The sequence below is a fragment of the Sprattus sprattus genome, assembly GCF_963457725.1.
Source record: "Sprattus sprattus genome assembly, chromosome: 3".
In the NCBI taxonomy this organism is placed as follows: Eukaryota; Metazoa; Chordata; class Actinopteri; order Clupeiformes; family Clupeidae; genus Sprattus; species Sprattus sprattus.
Window position 1 is genome coordinate 1,975,009 of NC_137922.1, and position 16,654 is coordinate 1,991,662.

General features: G+C 43.6%; 2 protein-coding genes across 2 annotated transcripts in view; one reads left to right on the top strand and one right to left on the bottom strand.

The window, feature by feature from the left end:
- The window catches only part of scml2 (Scm polycomb group protein like 2), a gene marked incomplete at both ends in the record, with an annotated part of 41,060 nt that extends 37,711 nt beyond the window's left edge, over positions 1–3,349 (bottom strand). Inside the window, 1 exon segment of the mRNA XM_080834568.1 lies at positions 3,342–3,349. Coding sequence (XP_080690694.1) covers positions 3,342–3,349 — 8 coding nt within the window.
- A 5,700-nt stretch (positions 3,350–9,049) lies between these two features.
- cdkl5 (cyclin dependent kinase like 5) overlaps positions 9,050–16,654 on the top strand; it is a gene marked incomplete at its 3' end in the record, with an annotated part of 47,360 nt that continues 39,755 nt past the window's right edge. The window contains exons 1-2 of the mRNA XM_080834380.1: positions 9,050–9,116; positions 11,457–11,491. Of these exons, the coding sequence (XP_080690506.1) occupies positions 9,053–9,116; positions 11,457–11,491 (99 nt within the window). The 5' untranslated portion in view covers positions 9,050–9,052. The remainder of the gene's footprint in view (positions 9,117–11,456; positions 11,492–16,654) is intronic.

Below are 16,654 nucleotides of genomic sequence, written 5' to 3' on the forward strand. Positions count from 1 at the left end.
TTGGCCATGTTTCCTTGTCGGGGTAGAGCTTTTTGGCTGCAACTCTTCCATGAAGACCACTTCTGGCCAGACTTCCCCGGACAGTAAATGTCTGTACCTGGGTACCACTGGTTTCTGCCAGTTCTGAGCTGATGCCACTGCTTGAAATCTTCCGATTTCGAAGGTAAATAAGCTTGATGTGTTTTTCATCAGCTGCATTAAGTTTCCTTGGCTGAACACTGCGTCTACGATCCTCAACGTCTTCTTCAAAAGAGCTGGAACTGCACATTTTGAAACCCCTGTCTGCTTTGAAATCTTTGTCTGGGAGAGACCCTGCTGATGCAGTATAACTACGTTGTGTCTTGTTGCTGTGCTCAGTCTTACCATGTAAATGGATACAAAATAAACATTTATTGTTTACATTTTTCAAAGCATTCTTAGTTCATAGCATTTTTTCACACGTGCCTAAAACTTTTGCACAGTACTGTATATATATATCAAATAAATACATAATGATATCTGTAGCAGATTTGTATTATCCAAAAGTAACTTGTTAAAGAGGTACTCACAGAATCATGATCATCAATGATAACAGTGCTGAATACCAATAGTAGAATATATAGTAGTGTGTAAAACAGTTATTTTCTAATACCTCTATACATCCACCCTCTATTAAAGACATTAAATCAAAATTGACAAAGACACAATACACACAAATGTATGAGGCAAATTTGAGATGTCAATAGAGGAACCTAACATGGATTGATTTAATATCGATGACCCCAGTACATTGCACAAGCTAGCTAGCCAGATAAACTTTAATAAGGGTGGTAAGTGCATACCCCAAGGCTTCAAATCCATTTGCAATTAGTGGTTTAACTGCGAGTTAACCAGGTTTTTAATATAGAAAGTGATTAACTGGTCACCTCTCTGGGGAGTTCGGCCCATGGTGACCACTGGTGAGTGGGGAGGAGAGGAGGTGAACCTAACAGCTGACAGCTCAGCGCTCCTCTACAGATCCGCACGCATCCTGCTACAGAAAGAAAGAAAGAAAGAAAGAAAGAAAGAAAGAGATAAAAAATGGTGAACATGCAGGTGGCTAAAAAAAAGCTATTTCCATGATATCTCCCCATCTAGAGAGAGTCATAGAGACAGAGCTAACTGCCAACGCCCCAGAAAATGTGTTGATATACCCCACCAACAACGGTGACTCCCACACAGAGATAAGCAACGAATGTAAAATGGAAGTCCATCTAGACAGTCTTAATTTCCTTCAGCTAACCCTTCATTAAAACACTCAAGATTAATTTCCTTCGGGGATGGTACAGAATGGAACAGCAAGACGGTTATCTCTGCTTAAAGTGACTCAATGGTTCAAGGACAGAGGGGGCATAAATCCACACAACATATGGGAGGACACTTCATGAACTTGACAATCGCCAAAAATCCCCTGGAGAGAAGAAAGAAATGATCTCCTTCCACACAATCTACTTTCTAAAAACAAGTCTGGGACAAGGCCCCACTGAGTATTCATCATGGATCCTTTTTCTTATGTAGGGGAGGCTGGGGTGAGGGGTTGGCATCAAAGCCGCACACTTTAAAGTGCATTTCCACAACTGCAGTAACTTACTCTTCCCCTAGACCACGCCACTGCCAGGGATCAAAGTCTCCTCTTCCATCTCCCACCAGTCAACAGGCAGGCCGCTCAGAAAATTGACTACAGCTGACACACATGCAGACGGCGAGAGCATGGAACGGTTCTTTTGTTATCCATCATGATGTTCTTTTAGAGCGTGGAATTAAGATGGCTCCCGATGGGACTGATGGACTGTGTTATCCAAAGCTGTGGCCTGATTCCAACCAGCTTCAGAGGGAACGCATAAGGCCTCTCCATTTCTCCACCAGACTTATGGACTCAAATTGACATAAGATGGCTCACTGAACTAACAACACACATGTTAAACTGGTTTAAAAGTCACCTCAGCAAAAAGGAATTGAGGCTAGTTTCATGCTACATAACAATTCCAGTGAAGAAAAAAAAACATCATGCAAATGTTCAAACTCTCAAGTTCATCTGTCTGGTGTATACACAACATGGATATGAGGTCTATTCAAGCAGTAAATGTCATTTCCTCTGGATACAAACGAGTCTTCTTCTCTGTTACTGAAGCAAGGGTCCTCAAGGGCTTAACAGCAATAGGCCATAAATCAAGTGACCAGACTAAACTAGACTCAGGACCAGTTCAGTGACCACCACCTTGTTTTCACACCCTTAACGGCAAGTCAAAACACAACAAATGCAAATAAAAGTTTACTATAACCTGATACAGAGTAAAACTGACTGCTAAATAAGCCCATATGATTACAGTGTGATAGATGACAAAACAACCATTAAGAACCACAGACAATCGCTGACTTTGCACTTCACAAAGTTTAAATAACCAATATAACTCAGGGATTATCCTTGAGTTAAATACAAGTCTTACCTTACTTAAAAACCATATATATTAGATCCAGTTAATAACAAATGTCAAGATACTTATAACATGTGAAAAAAGTCCAAGCCACTCACAGCCATATCCTTTCAAGACAAAAATAAGTATTACACTGCCGATGAAAACTATTCCACTAGATGGAAGACGAGGTGATGCGAGACTCACATAAGAGAAGTTTCCAGAAAAACACATACACTCCTTGAACAAGGGAAGATCAGCCTGTCTCCAGTGCTCAGCCAGCCTCTGTGGTCCTGAGGGGTTTCAGGTTGTGCACTGTGCGGACTTCTGTAGCCCAACCTCAACCTTCCCCCGCGCCATCTCCTGCCCCCCATCTCCCCTCCCACCCTTCTGTCTTTGGCTGGGAATCCCATTGAGCGGCCGGTCATAAAGATTCCGGGCCACCGTAAAAAGGCCATTAAGCCGCGTGCATCTGGGGGAGTCTGGTGAGAGCACATGAAAAGGATTCCACCGCCGCTCATTAACAGATGATGTGTACATTTTGGAGGAGTGCTACACCGCCCCGCCCCCCCCACCCCCCCCCCCCCCCCCCCCCCCCCCCTCCCATCTCTCCACCCTCAGCTCACCAATGTCAGAATGTCTCCCCCACCCCCATCGTCAGACAGGAAGCACTTACGGATCATACTTTACGACTTCTGAGGAAGTGGCAACCATATTAGAGGATCAAATGCAGGGATCTGTGTAAGCCACCAGGGGCGATGAATGGAGATAGGGATCAACAGAGCATCTCATTTAATTGAGCATGCTTTTTTGTAGTTAACACATGTACACAGCGTGCCCCGCAGACATCAATCTCCCCAAAGCACTTAAGGAGGCAACCATGTTAAAATCACGCACTAGAATAGGTACCTGACCATATTCTCAGCGAATGAGAATTCACAGCTGTCATGGCTTATTTGACCCGTGGAACTCTGATTCCTTAGAATTCAGACTAAAAGGTGCAGCCGCCTAAGAAAGACCATGTTGAAGGCAAGTCATTGTATTAATTGCAGAATAATGGAATCGCTGGAGGGCTACACTCTTTCATTCTGAAGAAGTGATTTATTAACGTTTGAATGCTCTCTGTAGGATCACTGTCTAAAGTGGGCAAAAGACTTTGGTGACAGAACGTGACAGAGAAAATTGCAATCTACACACAACTGATTTTGTAGTCATGAATTTAAAAGTGCTTTTTTCAACTTACACCCAGTGCAGTTTTACTAAACATTCATTATCAGTGAAAACCTTGTGGAGGGAAGATACATTATTTGTTGAGAGTGGGAACTGGATGTAGGAGCCTTGAGTGGGAGAGCATTAGACATCAGAAAAACACAAATCTTCAGCGCTAAGAGAGACATGGGTGTGTGAGCCAGTGTTGTTACGCGATGCAGAGAAAGGTTATTGTAAACCAAGCTGAACAAAGGTAGAGTGACCAGCCCACGAATTTTGCTATGGTCTAGACCAGGGGTGGGCAAAGTGCGGCCCCAGGGCCATTTGTGGCCCCTTGGCTGTCCCTGAGCGGCCCTCAGAGGTCAATGGTAAATTATGAATCAAACGTTAAGCGATAAAAATTGATATTACTAATAATTTGTTTACTTATACTATTGCATTGCAAGCTTCCTCTCATGTGTGTGTGTGTGCCATGTGTATTGGTCATCTGGGCACACCTTTAATACTGCAAAAACATGCTAATTTTTCATTCTAAATTGAGTTCAGCCTATTGGTCCGGCCCTCCACAACATTCCCACTATCTGATGTGGCCCCTAGGGGAAATTAATTGCCCACCCCTGGTCTAGACTCTAGTTGACAGAGAATTGCACCTGAGCGACGACAGAAGACTTCCCCAATTAAAATTGCTTTTATTTTTCAAATAGCGAAAACAGCCATGAGCCCTATTTGAGAATTCATTTTTGAGTAGCTAAGAAACTATCTAATAGGATAGGATACATTACGCTGTCTTGCAGCATTATGTTACTTTGTATTACGTAACACGCTGGTACAATGTTACCCATTGAAGCTGCAGTACGGAGGGAGGCGTGTCCGTAAGCGAACATATCACCCATATCTACAACCTATGTTTGTTATTGTAATAGAGGAATGTGACATTACACAAAATCTTTCAATGTTAGAAATGTTAGCCGAATCACCAACTGCATTTTTGTAGGCTTTACAAGGTTTCTTGGAGTTACAAGGGGTCATTGCAGTGAGAAATTACATGCTACAGACTAAGGTTTGCGCTTAGATGCTTTAGAGAGGTTAGTTTGTTTATCAATACAGGGCATTTGACACGTTGACAAAACAAATGATAAAAGCGCAGTTTTGCAAAGGACGGAGATTACTAGGACTTATGTTTAGGAAATGTTCACGAGCACGTTAGCCTGGCAGACCTAAGAGGTTGGCTTATTATCAAAGGTTATGATTGGAAACATTTGACCCGTTCTATCACTATGTCAGCACGTGGGCTCATCGTCCGCTTTACTGTAGCCTATGTGCAGTTTGGCGCAAGAATAAATCATGCAACATTTTCGCAACAGTTTGCACATAATTCAATTTCGCTCGAGCTCAGTGCTGCACAGTTTCAGGAATAGCCCACGAAAACACCGCGAGTCAAAGTGAGATCACAGAAAATGAATAAGTGGCCATTGTTTAAGGAAAATGTTTCCATGTGAACAAGCTATGCACAGAATAAGTTTGTATTGCACATGTAAGCTACTCAAACATGGAAAGCATGTTTCCTTACCGTTTCCTTACAGAAATTGACGAGGGTCAGTACTTTCCTTCAGAATTGAGCCGCCATTTTTGGGCTCAACCGCGCATGTCAAACAGCAGCTAACTTGGCAGCTGTATCACAGGACTAAAACTCTTCTTTAAGATTTAAGAAATTCAACCGTAACCAGGCCTGCCACTTACAGTACTGGACTTGGTAGGCTCTGTTACTATCAAATAAAATCTCAGCGACTAAAATGAAAAGGTATTGTAGCCCATCAATATGATGGACGTTATTGCAGTAAAGATTACATTGTTTAAATTAACGCGTTTTTCTATTAGATTTTTTTTTTTTAATCTAATAGTTTTGTTTCTGTTTTTCTATTTGTTTTGATATTTTATTGTGATTTAATTGTACTTTGGTCAGCGTGAGTTGTTCTTTAAATGTGCTTTATAAATAAATGTGACTTTACTTGACTTGACTAAATAGCCGTACTCACGACAAAAGTAATATACATGTTTGAGTAAAAAACGAATTATGAGAATATAAGAATAACAACTGGGGGGGGGGGGGGGGGGGGGGGGGCATTCGATTTAGCAAGGTCATGTGTAAATAGTCTCACCATAAGTGAACTTGAAGGTCCATACGCTGCTTGAATGGTAGGCCCACATATCAGTGATCTGATGGATATATATTTTTTAATTTGTTTAGATACATACATTTAGACCTAATCACTGTTAAACGGTTCACATTTGGAGCTACTTTCTAGTACTAATTAATAGCCTACAAAAATGCAACGACTACATGATGGTAAGCTGCCCGTTTTTCTTAATTCTGGAACACCTTTGCTATAGGTCTGTGCCAGGTGCTCCACAAACAATACTCTAAAAAACACAATGTCCACATGAACTGAAATGAAGTGCTTACATGCTGTAGGTGGCAGCACACCATTGGAGTTACAGTCATCCCTGGGAATGCCATCCCCAACAACTAATGGTATGTCCTCTCTTGCAATTTTAACTTAAATCCACGTAAACTTGGAAGATAGTTGAAATGAGTTAATAACATACCTTCACTGTTGGAAAATAATTGAATGGCCTCAAAAATAGCGATATTTTATTTTACCTTATATTTCTTTTTTACCATGTATGATTGTGCTTGAAAAGTTATTTTATCTTCCGAATTTATGAGTTAAAGGATAGGCACATATTTTAACCACCAAGTTGGCTGTGTTCTAATGGTTGTTATTAGAATGAATAAGTTCACATTAACATTTTTTGTGACAGTTGTGCTCTTTAGGTTAAGGTTTAGGCACTTATAGGCACTTATAGGCACTTATAGGCACTGACGTTAATTGTTATTCATATGAATTGACGAGTAAAATGCTATGTGAGCGATATCAATATCCCAATAACGAAGGTCGTTGACACTAGATGGAGAATTGATACATTGCATATCTTAAGAGTCTGCGAAGCCCAGCCTCTTTGGACCACTTTTGGGGAGGCTCTATCATGATTGGCTGAAAGCAACAGAGACGTGCGGGCTTGGGTTTCCATTTGACTTTCATTGGTCAACTTAACGTCAATCTTAAAGGTGCAGGATGTTGCCAATACTAGTGGTAGGTTGTCAATGGAGGCGAATGGTACAGATCTCTGTTGCTTAATGGTCAGCACTGCAGGTGGAATGAAAACATCGTCACCGAGTGATGCGAGTGGCTCCAAAGTATCAATCTCAAGACCCGAGGCTCAGTGAGTAAATCGTGAACTTAAATGAATAGCTTTGGAATAACGTCGTGTCGACTGTTGTTTTAGTAGTCTATATATTTCTCGGGAGCATGGATCCTTTGCGGTCAGCCTTGCCAAATCTGCTATATTAAGAATTGCCTGAGCCACTGTATTGACTTTGCCGTCTGCGATCATGATCACAAGATTCATGAATTATTTGATATATTGCATGTCATTTTTATTTTGCTATATGTAAATCTATATGGTATGTAACATGAATTCAGCAACCCTGCGCTTAATGTGGTGAGTGTGGGTGAGGATCATAAATGCCTTCATAATGCTGTGATGCTTTTAGACCTGTTCCTATGCAGAAAACTGCCACATATGCCCAAAACTACCCGACAGAAGCTTTTTTTCGGGACAATTGCTAAGATTTCTATTAATGTACGCGTTTTTTCACCATAGACAATATGATTTGCGTTACCGCGTTCTAGATATCAGAAGAACTTTGATCCACCTACGGATCTATTCACCAAACGCAAGCGCGCACAGACGCACGAGCGCGCCTTCATCAGATATACAGAACCACGCATTTGAGTCCGTGCGTCTAAAATACTAAAGTGTCGCTTAAGAGCAGAGCTGTTGTTAAAGCTGTTCCCTGGAGCGACATAGTCAGACACTTATTTGGGGAACGTGAGAATTGACCGTAGTAGACGAACCCATCAGGAGAAGGGTATGGCCATGCAGCATGGAAGGTGGAGGCGGCAGTTGCAACACGATTTGCTTTTTCTTCTCCGCTTTTTGTAGCTCCAAATGCATGCAATTCGTACATACGTGTCGTGTATTCACCGTTTCTACCGAGTCTGTCCTTTCACTCAATTCTTCTTTAGACAGTAGAATCGCAAAGTTTTGGGGAGCGCTCAATTTAATGCATAGATAACATTCTGATAATATTATCCTAATCAGGTTAAGTCAATTACGCAATTAGGTACAGCTAGAGGTAGAAAGGTTCTTATGCGTCTTATCTGGAATAAAAATAATAAAAATCCTTGCAAAATGCAAAATTTGACATATGAGTGCCAATATTCTATCCTCCAGGTGCTCCATGTCAACAAAAATGACGTAATCTTTGACAGCATTGCACTCAACATTTTACCTGACAGTTGCTGTAGGCACTTATCACAGTCTGTGACAACTGTGTGATTCCTATTTTAAGACAAGCTAGGACTATTTGCGTTGTTTTTGAGATGATATTGACACGACAAGTTCATGCAATCTCATGAACAAAACTAGCAGGCTGACATCTCACCTACTTTCACGTGTTAACTCGGACCACATCATTTTCTTTGTTTAATGCTTTGCTTATAGACCAATGTGCAATTGGAGAGTTTTTAGGCCTTGATTGACTTCATGTCTGCTGTATAGATATAATGTATTCCATACGTCGGTATATCTGTGTTTTTATGACCTCAACATCATCTTAATCAATGCTGTGTCATTTTACCCCAGATCAGACTAACAGAATTATCGATGAGTTTATGAGGATTATCATAAATGTTGATTGATGTGTTCCATCCCATAATTACTCATCAGAAGGCTCTGTATTAACTTGGTCTGTGCCATGTGGAAGGGTATGAGGTGTTTAATAGGCTAAGGAGCCACATAGTAAGCATGTCAAATGTCACTGGTTCATGTATAATTAATCTGTGTGAAAAGCGTGGGTGTTCGCACACATAACTAAATGCACTCAGTGTGACACTCCCTGGACGATTGAGAGTTGAATGCTGGGAGTTTTTATTTAGACGCACTTTGACTAACCCTCTCTTAGTGACTTAACATCTTGTGCTTCTGTTTTTTTTCAGGTGAACATATGTGCGATTGAGTTTGTTTGGTCACATGCACGGGTGAGTGCGTGTGTGAGTGTGAGTGAGTGAGTGTGAGTGTGTGTGTCTGTGTGTATAGTGTGAGTGTTTGTATGTGTGTGTAGAATTCAATGTGAGAATTGGAGGGAGTGAAACTGGGACACAAGCTATGGCCAAGTATGGATGCCCCAGACATCACGACAGGAGACCTCACTCTCTGTGCTAGCCAGGACTGCTGTCTCTAAGCCCTGGTACCAACCAACCTAATTCCAGCCACCTTTTGACTACATGAAGATTCCTGACACCGGTTATGTGATGAATAAATTTGAGGTCCTTGGGATAGTCGGAGAAGGTGAGTTGCAGATTTGTAAGGCTTGAAAGCCTTTAGAGCAAATGCAGACCTTGCCAAAGATCGGGCTAAATGTGAGTGAGTGTCTGTCAATATGGCTGACTTTCAAGATTCCTTAGTTTTTTCTCGGGGTCTGTCAAAGCTATTTTTACATTTTTTTTCACAAGGCAGATTAAAGTGTCTTGTGATTCCTGATGAGAGTGAAACCATTGGGTTTTTTTTTCCTGGAGACATTTTGTCTTGCACGTACTTCCATAGGGAGAAAGGAGCACCAAGGCATGGCTTCACTTAAGTTTCTATCTTTTACCACATTGCAGTGATGTCAATTAGCATCTGCCGGATGCTATAAATGTTATTCATTGTGTGTTGGTAGTGTTGTTTTTCATGGAAAGAAATGACACAGCAGAAATTGACAGAGTGATGCTTTTCTCTTTACGTTACAATCAGTGTGTATTGCTCATCCCATAGGCCAAGTTTGAACAGCCATTAATATCTCTGCTCTGGTTTTCAGAACACTGCCTCTGTAGGAGTGTTTAAGGTGAAAACTGGTGTAGGATTCACCAAATCCTGGAGATGTTCTACTTCGCGCCTGATGGGGGGGCTTGTAATTGTCAAAATGGTTCTTAGGGCCTTTTGCCAGCTAAATCTGGCATAGGCAACTACATTGCAGTACTCCCAAAATGTTTTTGCAGCATTTTATTTTTGCTGTCATTATGAGGATTAAGCAGCAGCATACACTTGGAAAGGACATGTTTCTGGTTTTATGTAGATACAGTATTTAGGAATCCAACATTTTGAGTGTTCACCCACTTAATATCTGCTGGTTCCCTCTTGTTGTTTGGTTGTATTACAAAAGTAATTATTGACTTTATGTTGTTTTTCATTTGTATGCATTTTAAATGAAAAAGCTGCCTTGTCTCAAGAGGACAAGAGTTTCAGTGCAGCCTGAGGTGGGAATAGAAGCTGTGATGCTCTAAGTGTTGATAGGACCAGACTTCATGCATTTCTGTCTCCCAGTTAATGCACCTGAACAGCTGAAGAGCTTCCTCCCACAGCACCAAAGCAGAGAGCCTGACGTATCACTCCTCACCGCTGTTACATTAACATGGAGGAGACCATGTTAAAACATGGTTATTAGGTTTCAAAAACCAGATGAAGGCATACTGCTCTAGAGTCTTCTAATTTATAATGTATCCTCCCTATCTTGTTCTTACCTCAATGCTATGTTAGCAAAATCAGCGATTAGACCTGGATCTCAGAGTTCTGTACACATGCCTGACTTGGGTATTTGCCAGTTGCTTTCACCATAGTGCCATTCACCATTCTGTAAGAGCATTGAAGTCATCGTTCATTTGACCTCGTTTCACGGCCACATACAAAATTCTTCACCACAGCACTACAAGTAGTTTAGCTCAAGTGATTATGGGAATTGTGGGCAGTTGTAGGGCATACGTAATATACGGTTAGTGGTGCAGAAATAAGGAGGGCGATGGGGAATACTTGAAACTCTAACTTGAGAGCCTGAGAGTCAACTTCTCAGCGTAGCGATGCACTCAATCCTTCTGAAATATGGATGAAGTGTAAAGAGCAGCAGACAGCGGTGGACTCAAGCCGCCGTCTACATCCTGTAAAGGCTGTATTGGAAAGCAGAACTAGAGTTTTATAACCTGCGTTGTTAAATTATCACAGCACTTCCACAGGGGTTTACACCTTTTGTACATACCATCAGTTTTCTTTGAATGATTCACTTACCTGATCATTTGCTAAATTGATGTTATACCTCTTTTGATAGGCTTTCTTTGTATATATCTTAAAACCACTAAACATGTGTGAAATCCAGTGCATTATTCCTTATAATTGACCACGACAATGTAGAACGACCAAAGGCACAGACTCTCCAAACAGTGTTAATTTTCTTTGCAACTCAGAGTTAGAGGCTACAGCTGTTTCTGATGCTTGTGAGTCAAAATGTTACAGTATGCACCAAAAGTGTTGATGAGTTTGGGCCAGGTGAGAAGCATATAGCATTACTGAAAATAAAGAAACTCAAAGTATTTTTCCCATCTTTCTAAATCCAACTTAGTATAACTCATGTGACCTTTTCCCATTTGCTCAGCACCTATACTATGCATAGATTCATTTTGGATGTGTGTTCAGGGCACCAGCCCCTCCAGTTACCCTTGGCAATACCCGCTGGCTCATTTCCTTGGGGGAATTAGCTGCCCAGTGCTGCCAGGCCTGCCTGATGGCATTATTACCCTTGGCACGGCTGGGTTCGGACAGCATGAGGCAACGTGAAAATTAACACAGTCTGTTTTATTCCCCGTTTTTTTATCCTCACAGGGGCCTATGGGGTGGTCCTCAAGTGCAGGCATAAGGTAAGATGTCTTTCACACATACATAAGGGCTTAGAAGACTACAAATGTATGGGGAGGCTACGACTGTACCCTGTATCCTGCATGCCTATTAGGAAACCCTGTGCTGTGTCCATGTGTATGAAATCAGATGTTTATCATAGATCCTGTGCGGATCCTGTTCCACATGCCCTGCTTAGCATGGTGAATATAGAAGGTTGGATTTGTGTTTATAGAATTGTGTTGTGAAACCACTGGTCTGTTAGCATAGGTTCTATCTGAGGTAGTGTGTGTGGCATTATGAAGGTGATTGGCCTTGCTCTGTGATGTCCCCTGCTGGTGTTCATCAGAGCATGATGACATAAATGACTTATTCCACTGTTTGTTTGAGAGAAATCATTGTGGATGAAGGATGGGAACTGTGTGTATGTGTGAAATGAAGGATGTCCTGACCACTGATTATTGAAATCATCATCCAGCAGTTATTTCAGTGGCTTGGCATGGGGTTTCAGTGGCCACTGGGTGTGATCTCATATTAAAGTCCCAGGAACATATTTATCCAACAGAGGTTATTTTATGAGCCACACTCGAAATATAGGTTGCTGATAGATGACATAGATGTGGTAGGAGTTGTTCAGAGAGCCCAAATTCATCTCTGAATATCCTGGGCTTCTAAACATCTCACATCTCATGATGGATTGCACTGTTTTGCAGATGCTTGATAAAGTGCGTTGGTGTACACAGTGTTGTGTTGTCAAAGCCATAGGGTTTCCTACATTCAGTGGATGGGATGAAGAGGGCAGCCATGTTTTTTCTGTGGGAGCATTATGTAATGGCCTCAGCAGTTCTGCTACATTTCTGAAATCCATTGGACTGTCTTGTGCTGATGCATGCCTAGCATTCTGCCCCGCTGTTCCCAAGAGCCCCATTTAGAGAGCAGCCGTACGAGAGAGGGAGGAAGGGAGAGAGTGATGAAGGGAGAGAGTGAGGAAGAGAGAGAGTGATGAAGAGAGAGAGAGAGTGATGAAGAGAGATAGTGATGAAGGGAGAGAGAGAGTGATGAAGAGAGAGAGTGATGAAGAGAGAGAGTGATGAAGAGAGAGAGTGATGAAGAGAGAGAGTGATGAAGAGAGAGAGTGATGAAGGGAGAGAGTGAGGAAGGGAGAGAGTGATGAAGAGAGAGAGGGATGAAGGGAGGGAGTGATGAAGAGAGAGAGGGATGAAGAGAGAGAGTGATGAAGGGAGAGAGTGATGAAGGGAGAGAATGAGGAAGAGAGAGAGTGATGAAGAGAGAGAGTGATGAAGAGAGAGAGAGAGTGATGAAGAGAGAGAGTGATGAAGAGAGAGAGTGAGGAAGAGAGAGAGTGAGGAAGAGAGAGAGTGATGAAGAGAGAGAGTGATGAAGAGAGAGAGTGATGAAGGGAGAGAGGGATGAAGGGAGAGAGTGATGAAGAGAGAGAGTGAGGAAGAGAGAGAGTGAGGAAGAGAGAGAGTGATGAAGAGAGAGAGTGATGAAGGGAGAGAGGGATGAAGGGAGAGAGTGATGAAGAGAGAGAGGGAGTGATGAAGAGAGAGAGTGAGGAAGGGAGAGAGTGATGAAGAGAGAGAGTGATGAAGAGAGAGAGTGATGAAGGGAGAGAATGAGGAAGAGAGAGAGTGATGAAGGGAGAGAGTGATGAAGAGAGAGAGTGAGGAAGGGAGAGAGGGATGAAGGGAGAGAGTGATGAAGGGAGAGAGTGATGAAGAGAGAGAGGGAGGAAGGGAGAGAGTGTGATGAAGAGAGAGAGTGAGGAAGGGAGAGAGTGAGGAAGGGAGAGAGGGAGGAAGGGAGAGAGGGATGAAGGGAGAGAGTGAGGAAGGGAGAGAGTGAGGAAGGGAGAGAGGGATGAAGGGAGAAAGTGATGAAGAGAGAGAGTGAGGAAGGGAGAGAGTGAGGAAGGGAGAGAGTGAGGAAGAGAGCGAGAGAGTGATGAAGGGAGAGAGTGAGGAAGAGAGAGAGTGATGAAGAGAGAGAGGGAGGAAGGGAGAGAGGGATGAAGGGAGAGAGTGAGGAAGGGAGAGAGTGATGAAGGGAGAGAGGGATGAAGGGAGAGAGTGATGAAGAGAGAGAGTGATGAAGAGAGAGAGTGATGAAGAGAGAGAGTGATGAAGAGAGAGAGGGATGAAGAGAGAGAGTGAGGAAGGGAGAGAGTGATGAAGGGAGAGAGGGATGAAGGGAGAGAGTGATGAAGAGAGAGAGTGATGAAGGGAGAGAATGAGGAAGGGAGAGAGAGTGATGAAGAGAGAGAGTGATGAAGAGAGAGAGTGAGGAAGAGAGAGAGTGAGGAAGAGAGAGAGTGATGAAGAGAGAGAGTGAGGAAGGGAGAGAGTGATGAAGAGAGAGAGTGATGAAGAGAGAGAATGAGGAAGAGAGAGAGTGATGAAGGGAGAGAATGAGGAAGAGAGAGAGTGATGAAGAGAGAGAGTGATGAAGGGAGAGAGGGATGAAGAGAGAGAGTGAGGAAGAGAGAGAGTGATGAAGAGAGAGAGTGATGAAGAGAGAGAGTGATGAAGGGAGAGAGTGATGAAGAGAGAGAGTGAGGAAGAGAGAGAGGGATGAAGGGAGAGAGGGATGAAGAGAGAGAGTGAGGAAGGGAGAGAGGGATGAAGAGAGAGAGTGAGGAAGAGAGAGAGTGATGAAGAGAGAGAGTGATGAAGGGAGAGAGTGAGGAAGGGAGAGAGTGAGGAAGGGAGAGAGGGATGAAGGGAGAGAGTGAGGAAGGGAGAGAGTGATGAAGAGAGAGATGGATGAAGAGAGAGAGGGATGAAGAGAGAGAGGGATGAAGAGAGAGAGTGATGAAGGGAGAGAGGGAGTGATGAAGAGAGAGAGTGATGAAGGGAGAGAGTGATGAAGAGAGAGAGTGAGGAAGAGAGAGAGGGATGAAGGGAGAGAGTGAGGAAGGGAGAGAGTGAGGAAGGGAGAGAGGGATGAAGGGAGAAAGTGATGAAGAGAGAGAGTGAGGAAGGGAGAGAGTGAGGAAGGGAGAGAGTGAGGAAGGGAGAGAGGGATGAAGGGAGAGAGGGATGAAGAAAGAGAGTGATGAAGGGAGAGAGTGAGGAAGGGAGAGAGGGATGAAGGGAGAGAGTGAGGAAGAGAGAGAGTGATGAAGGGAGAGAGTGAGGAAGGGAGAGAGGGATGAAGAGAGAGGGAGTGATGAAGAGAGAGAGTGAGGAAGGGAGAGAGTGAGGAAGGGAGAGAGGGATGAAGAGAGAGAGTGATGAAGAGAGAGAGTGAGGAAGGGAGAGAGTGAGGAAGGGAGAGAGTGATGAAGAGAGAGTGATGAAGAGAGAGAGATGAAGAGAGAGAGTGATGAAGAAAGAGAGTGAGGAAGAGAGAGAGTGATGAAGGGAGAGAGTGAGGAAGGGAGAGAGTGAGGAAGGGAGAGAGTGAGGAAGGGAGAGAGGGATGAAGAGAGAGAGTGAGGAAGAGAGAGAGTGATGAAGGGAGAGAGGGATGAAGGGAGAGAGTGAGGAAGGGAGAGAGTGAGGAAGAGAGAGAGTGATGAAGGGAGAGAGGGATGAAGGGAGAGAGGGATGAAGGGAGAGAGTGAGGAAGGGAGAGAGGGATGAAGGGAGAGAGGGATGAAGGGAGAGAGGGATGAAGGGAGAGAGTGGGGAAGGGAGAGAGTGATGAAGGGAGAGAGTGAGGAAGGGAGAGAGGTGGAGGAGGAGGAGGAGGAGGAGGAGCAATGGGAAGCGTTGCCACTGCAGTCAAGCCTAGTTTCCATTGTGATATTTGAGAATCCGTGTATTTTTTGGGGATTATCAGACCCTGATCTTGTCTCAGCTCTGCAGAGCTGGCAAGACACTATCAAATATTATATCACTCGACTGCATCACGCCACATTCTGTTTTCCACTGCTTCCCATTTGCCTCACAGAGAGCACCTTTCAGAAAAGCCGCGTGCGTAGCCTACTCATTTAACATCTCTGAATTGTGCAGCCCACACTGAGCAGAGGCAAAGAAAAAAAGAAAAACGTTTTGTGTCTATTGCTGTTCCTCTTTGTATTCCTCGCATATACCACAGGGGCGAAATTCATTAACAGAGCCGGTGATGCGTGGGGCAAGGCAAACCGTATCGATCTTGTACTTAGGTAATGACACTGGCTGAAGAAGATAAGCCGTCGTCGTGCCAAAGACATCCCTGCACAAAAGGGACCTGGAAGAAGGGTGACTGTTTAGCACCTTTCCAGTCACTACGCCCCACAGTGAGAGGGGAGGTCGGGGCTGAGTTGGCTGCCTGGGCGGTGTACGGTATCACTACGGTGGAGTGGGGCCTGATTAAATTTTGATCAGCCTGTGGTCTGAGGCCCCTCTACCCCTGAGTTCACCCTCTGCCTTGGCTGGCAGCCACGGCGGAGCATGTGGCTAATGCTCAGTACAAGCCCAGGGTTATCTCATTTATACTAGCTGTCATAGCTCCCTATAGGGGCCATTGGAAGGTTGAACAGGAAAGAGAGAAAGGCTTTCTTTTTTTCGGTATCACTTAGTCATGATTGAGCTATTTGCTAATATATGTTTATGCTTCATTTATATTCAAAGGCAATAATATAGTTCCTAAGCAACAGTTTGTATGCTGTGTTGAGAGGCACGAATTTGAAATGGAAGGCCTCACCAAATATGGAGTGCATGTTCTGCACGGGCTTGGGCCAGCCTTTTGTTGTTATGAGTGAGGGGCTTCTCAGCATACTTCATTGAGATCAGATCACACTGAGTTAATCATAGGACTGTGTTTGCATAAACAAGCAACTATTGTTCCGCTTAGAACTGCTTTAATAGAATGGCGAGTCTGGCATCATTTTCAATGAGAAAATATTTTAGTCCCTAATAGCTGCTGTCTGATGGCTAGGTATCGCTCTTCTTGAGGTTACGTTTGACCACCGCAAAGTAATCAACATTAAAGTACGTTTGTTGGGGGCGGAACATGACCACTGAGACTAAACCTTTTTTTCCTCCAGGCTTGTCAGTGCGAACCTCCAGAGAGGGCTTCAGGTGTGGCCATATAGGCCAGGGGCCTGTGGTCATTGGGCGAGGCGAGGAGCAGAGTGCAGGCAGGCTGGCTGAGAGGAGTAATGGATCATGGAGGCTCTGGGGGAGATCTGCTGCGACAGGGCTCATTGCCTTGTGACCTTTGGGACAATATGTCTG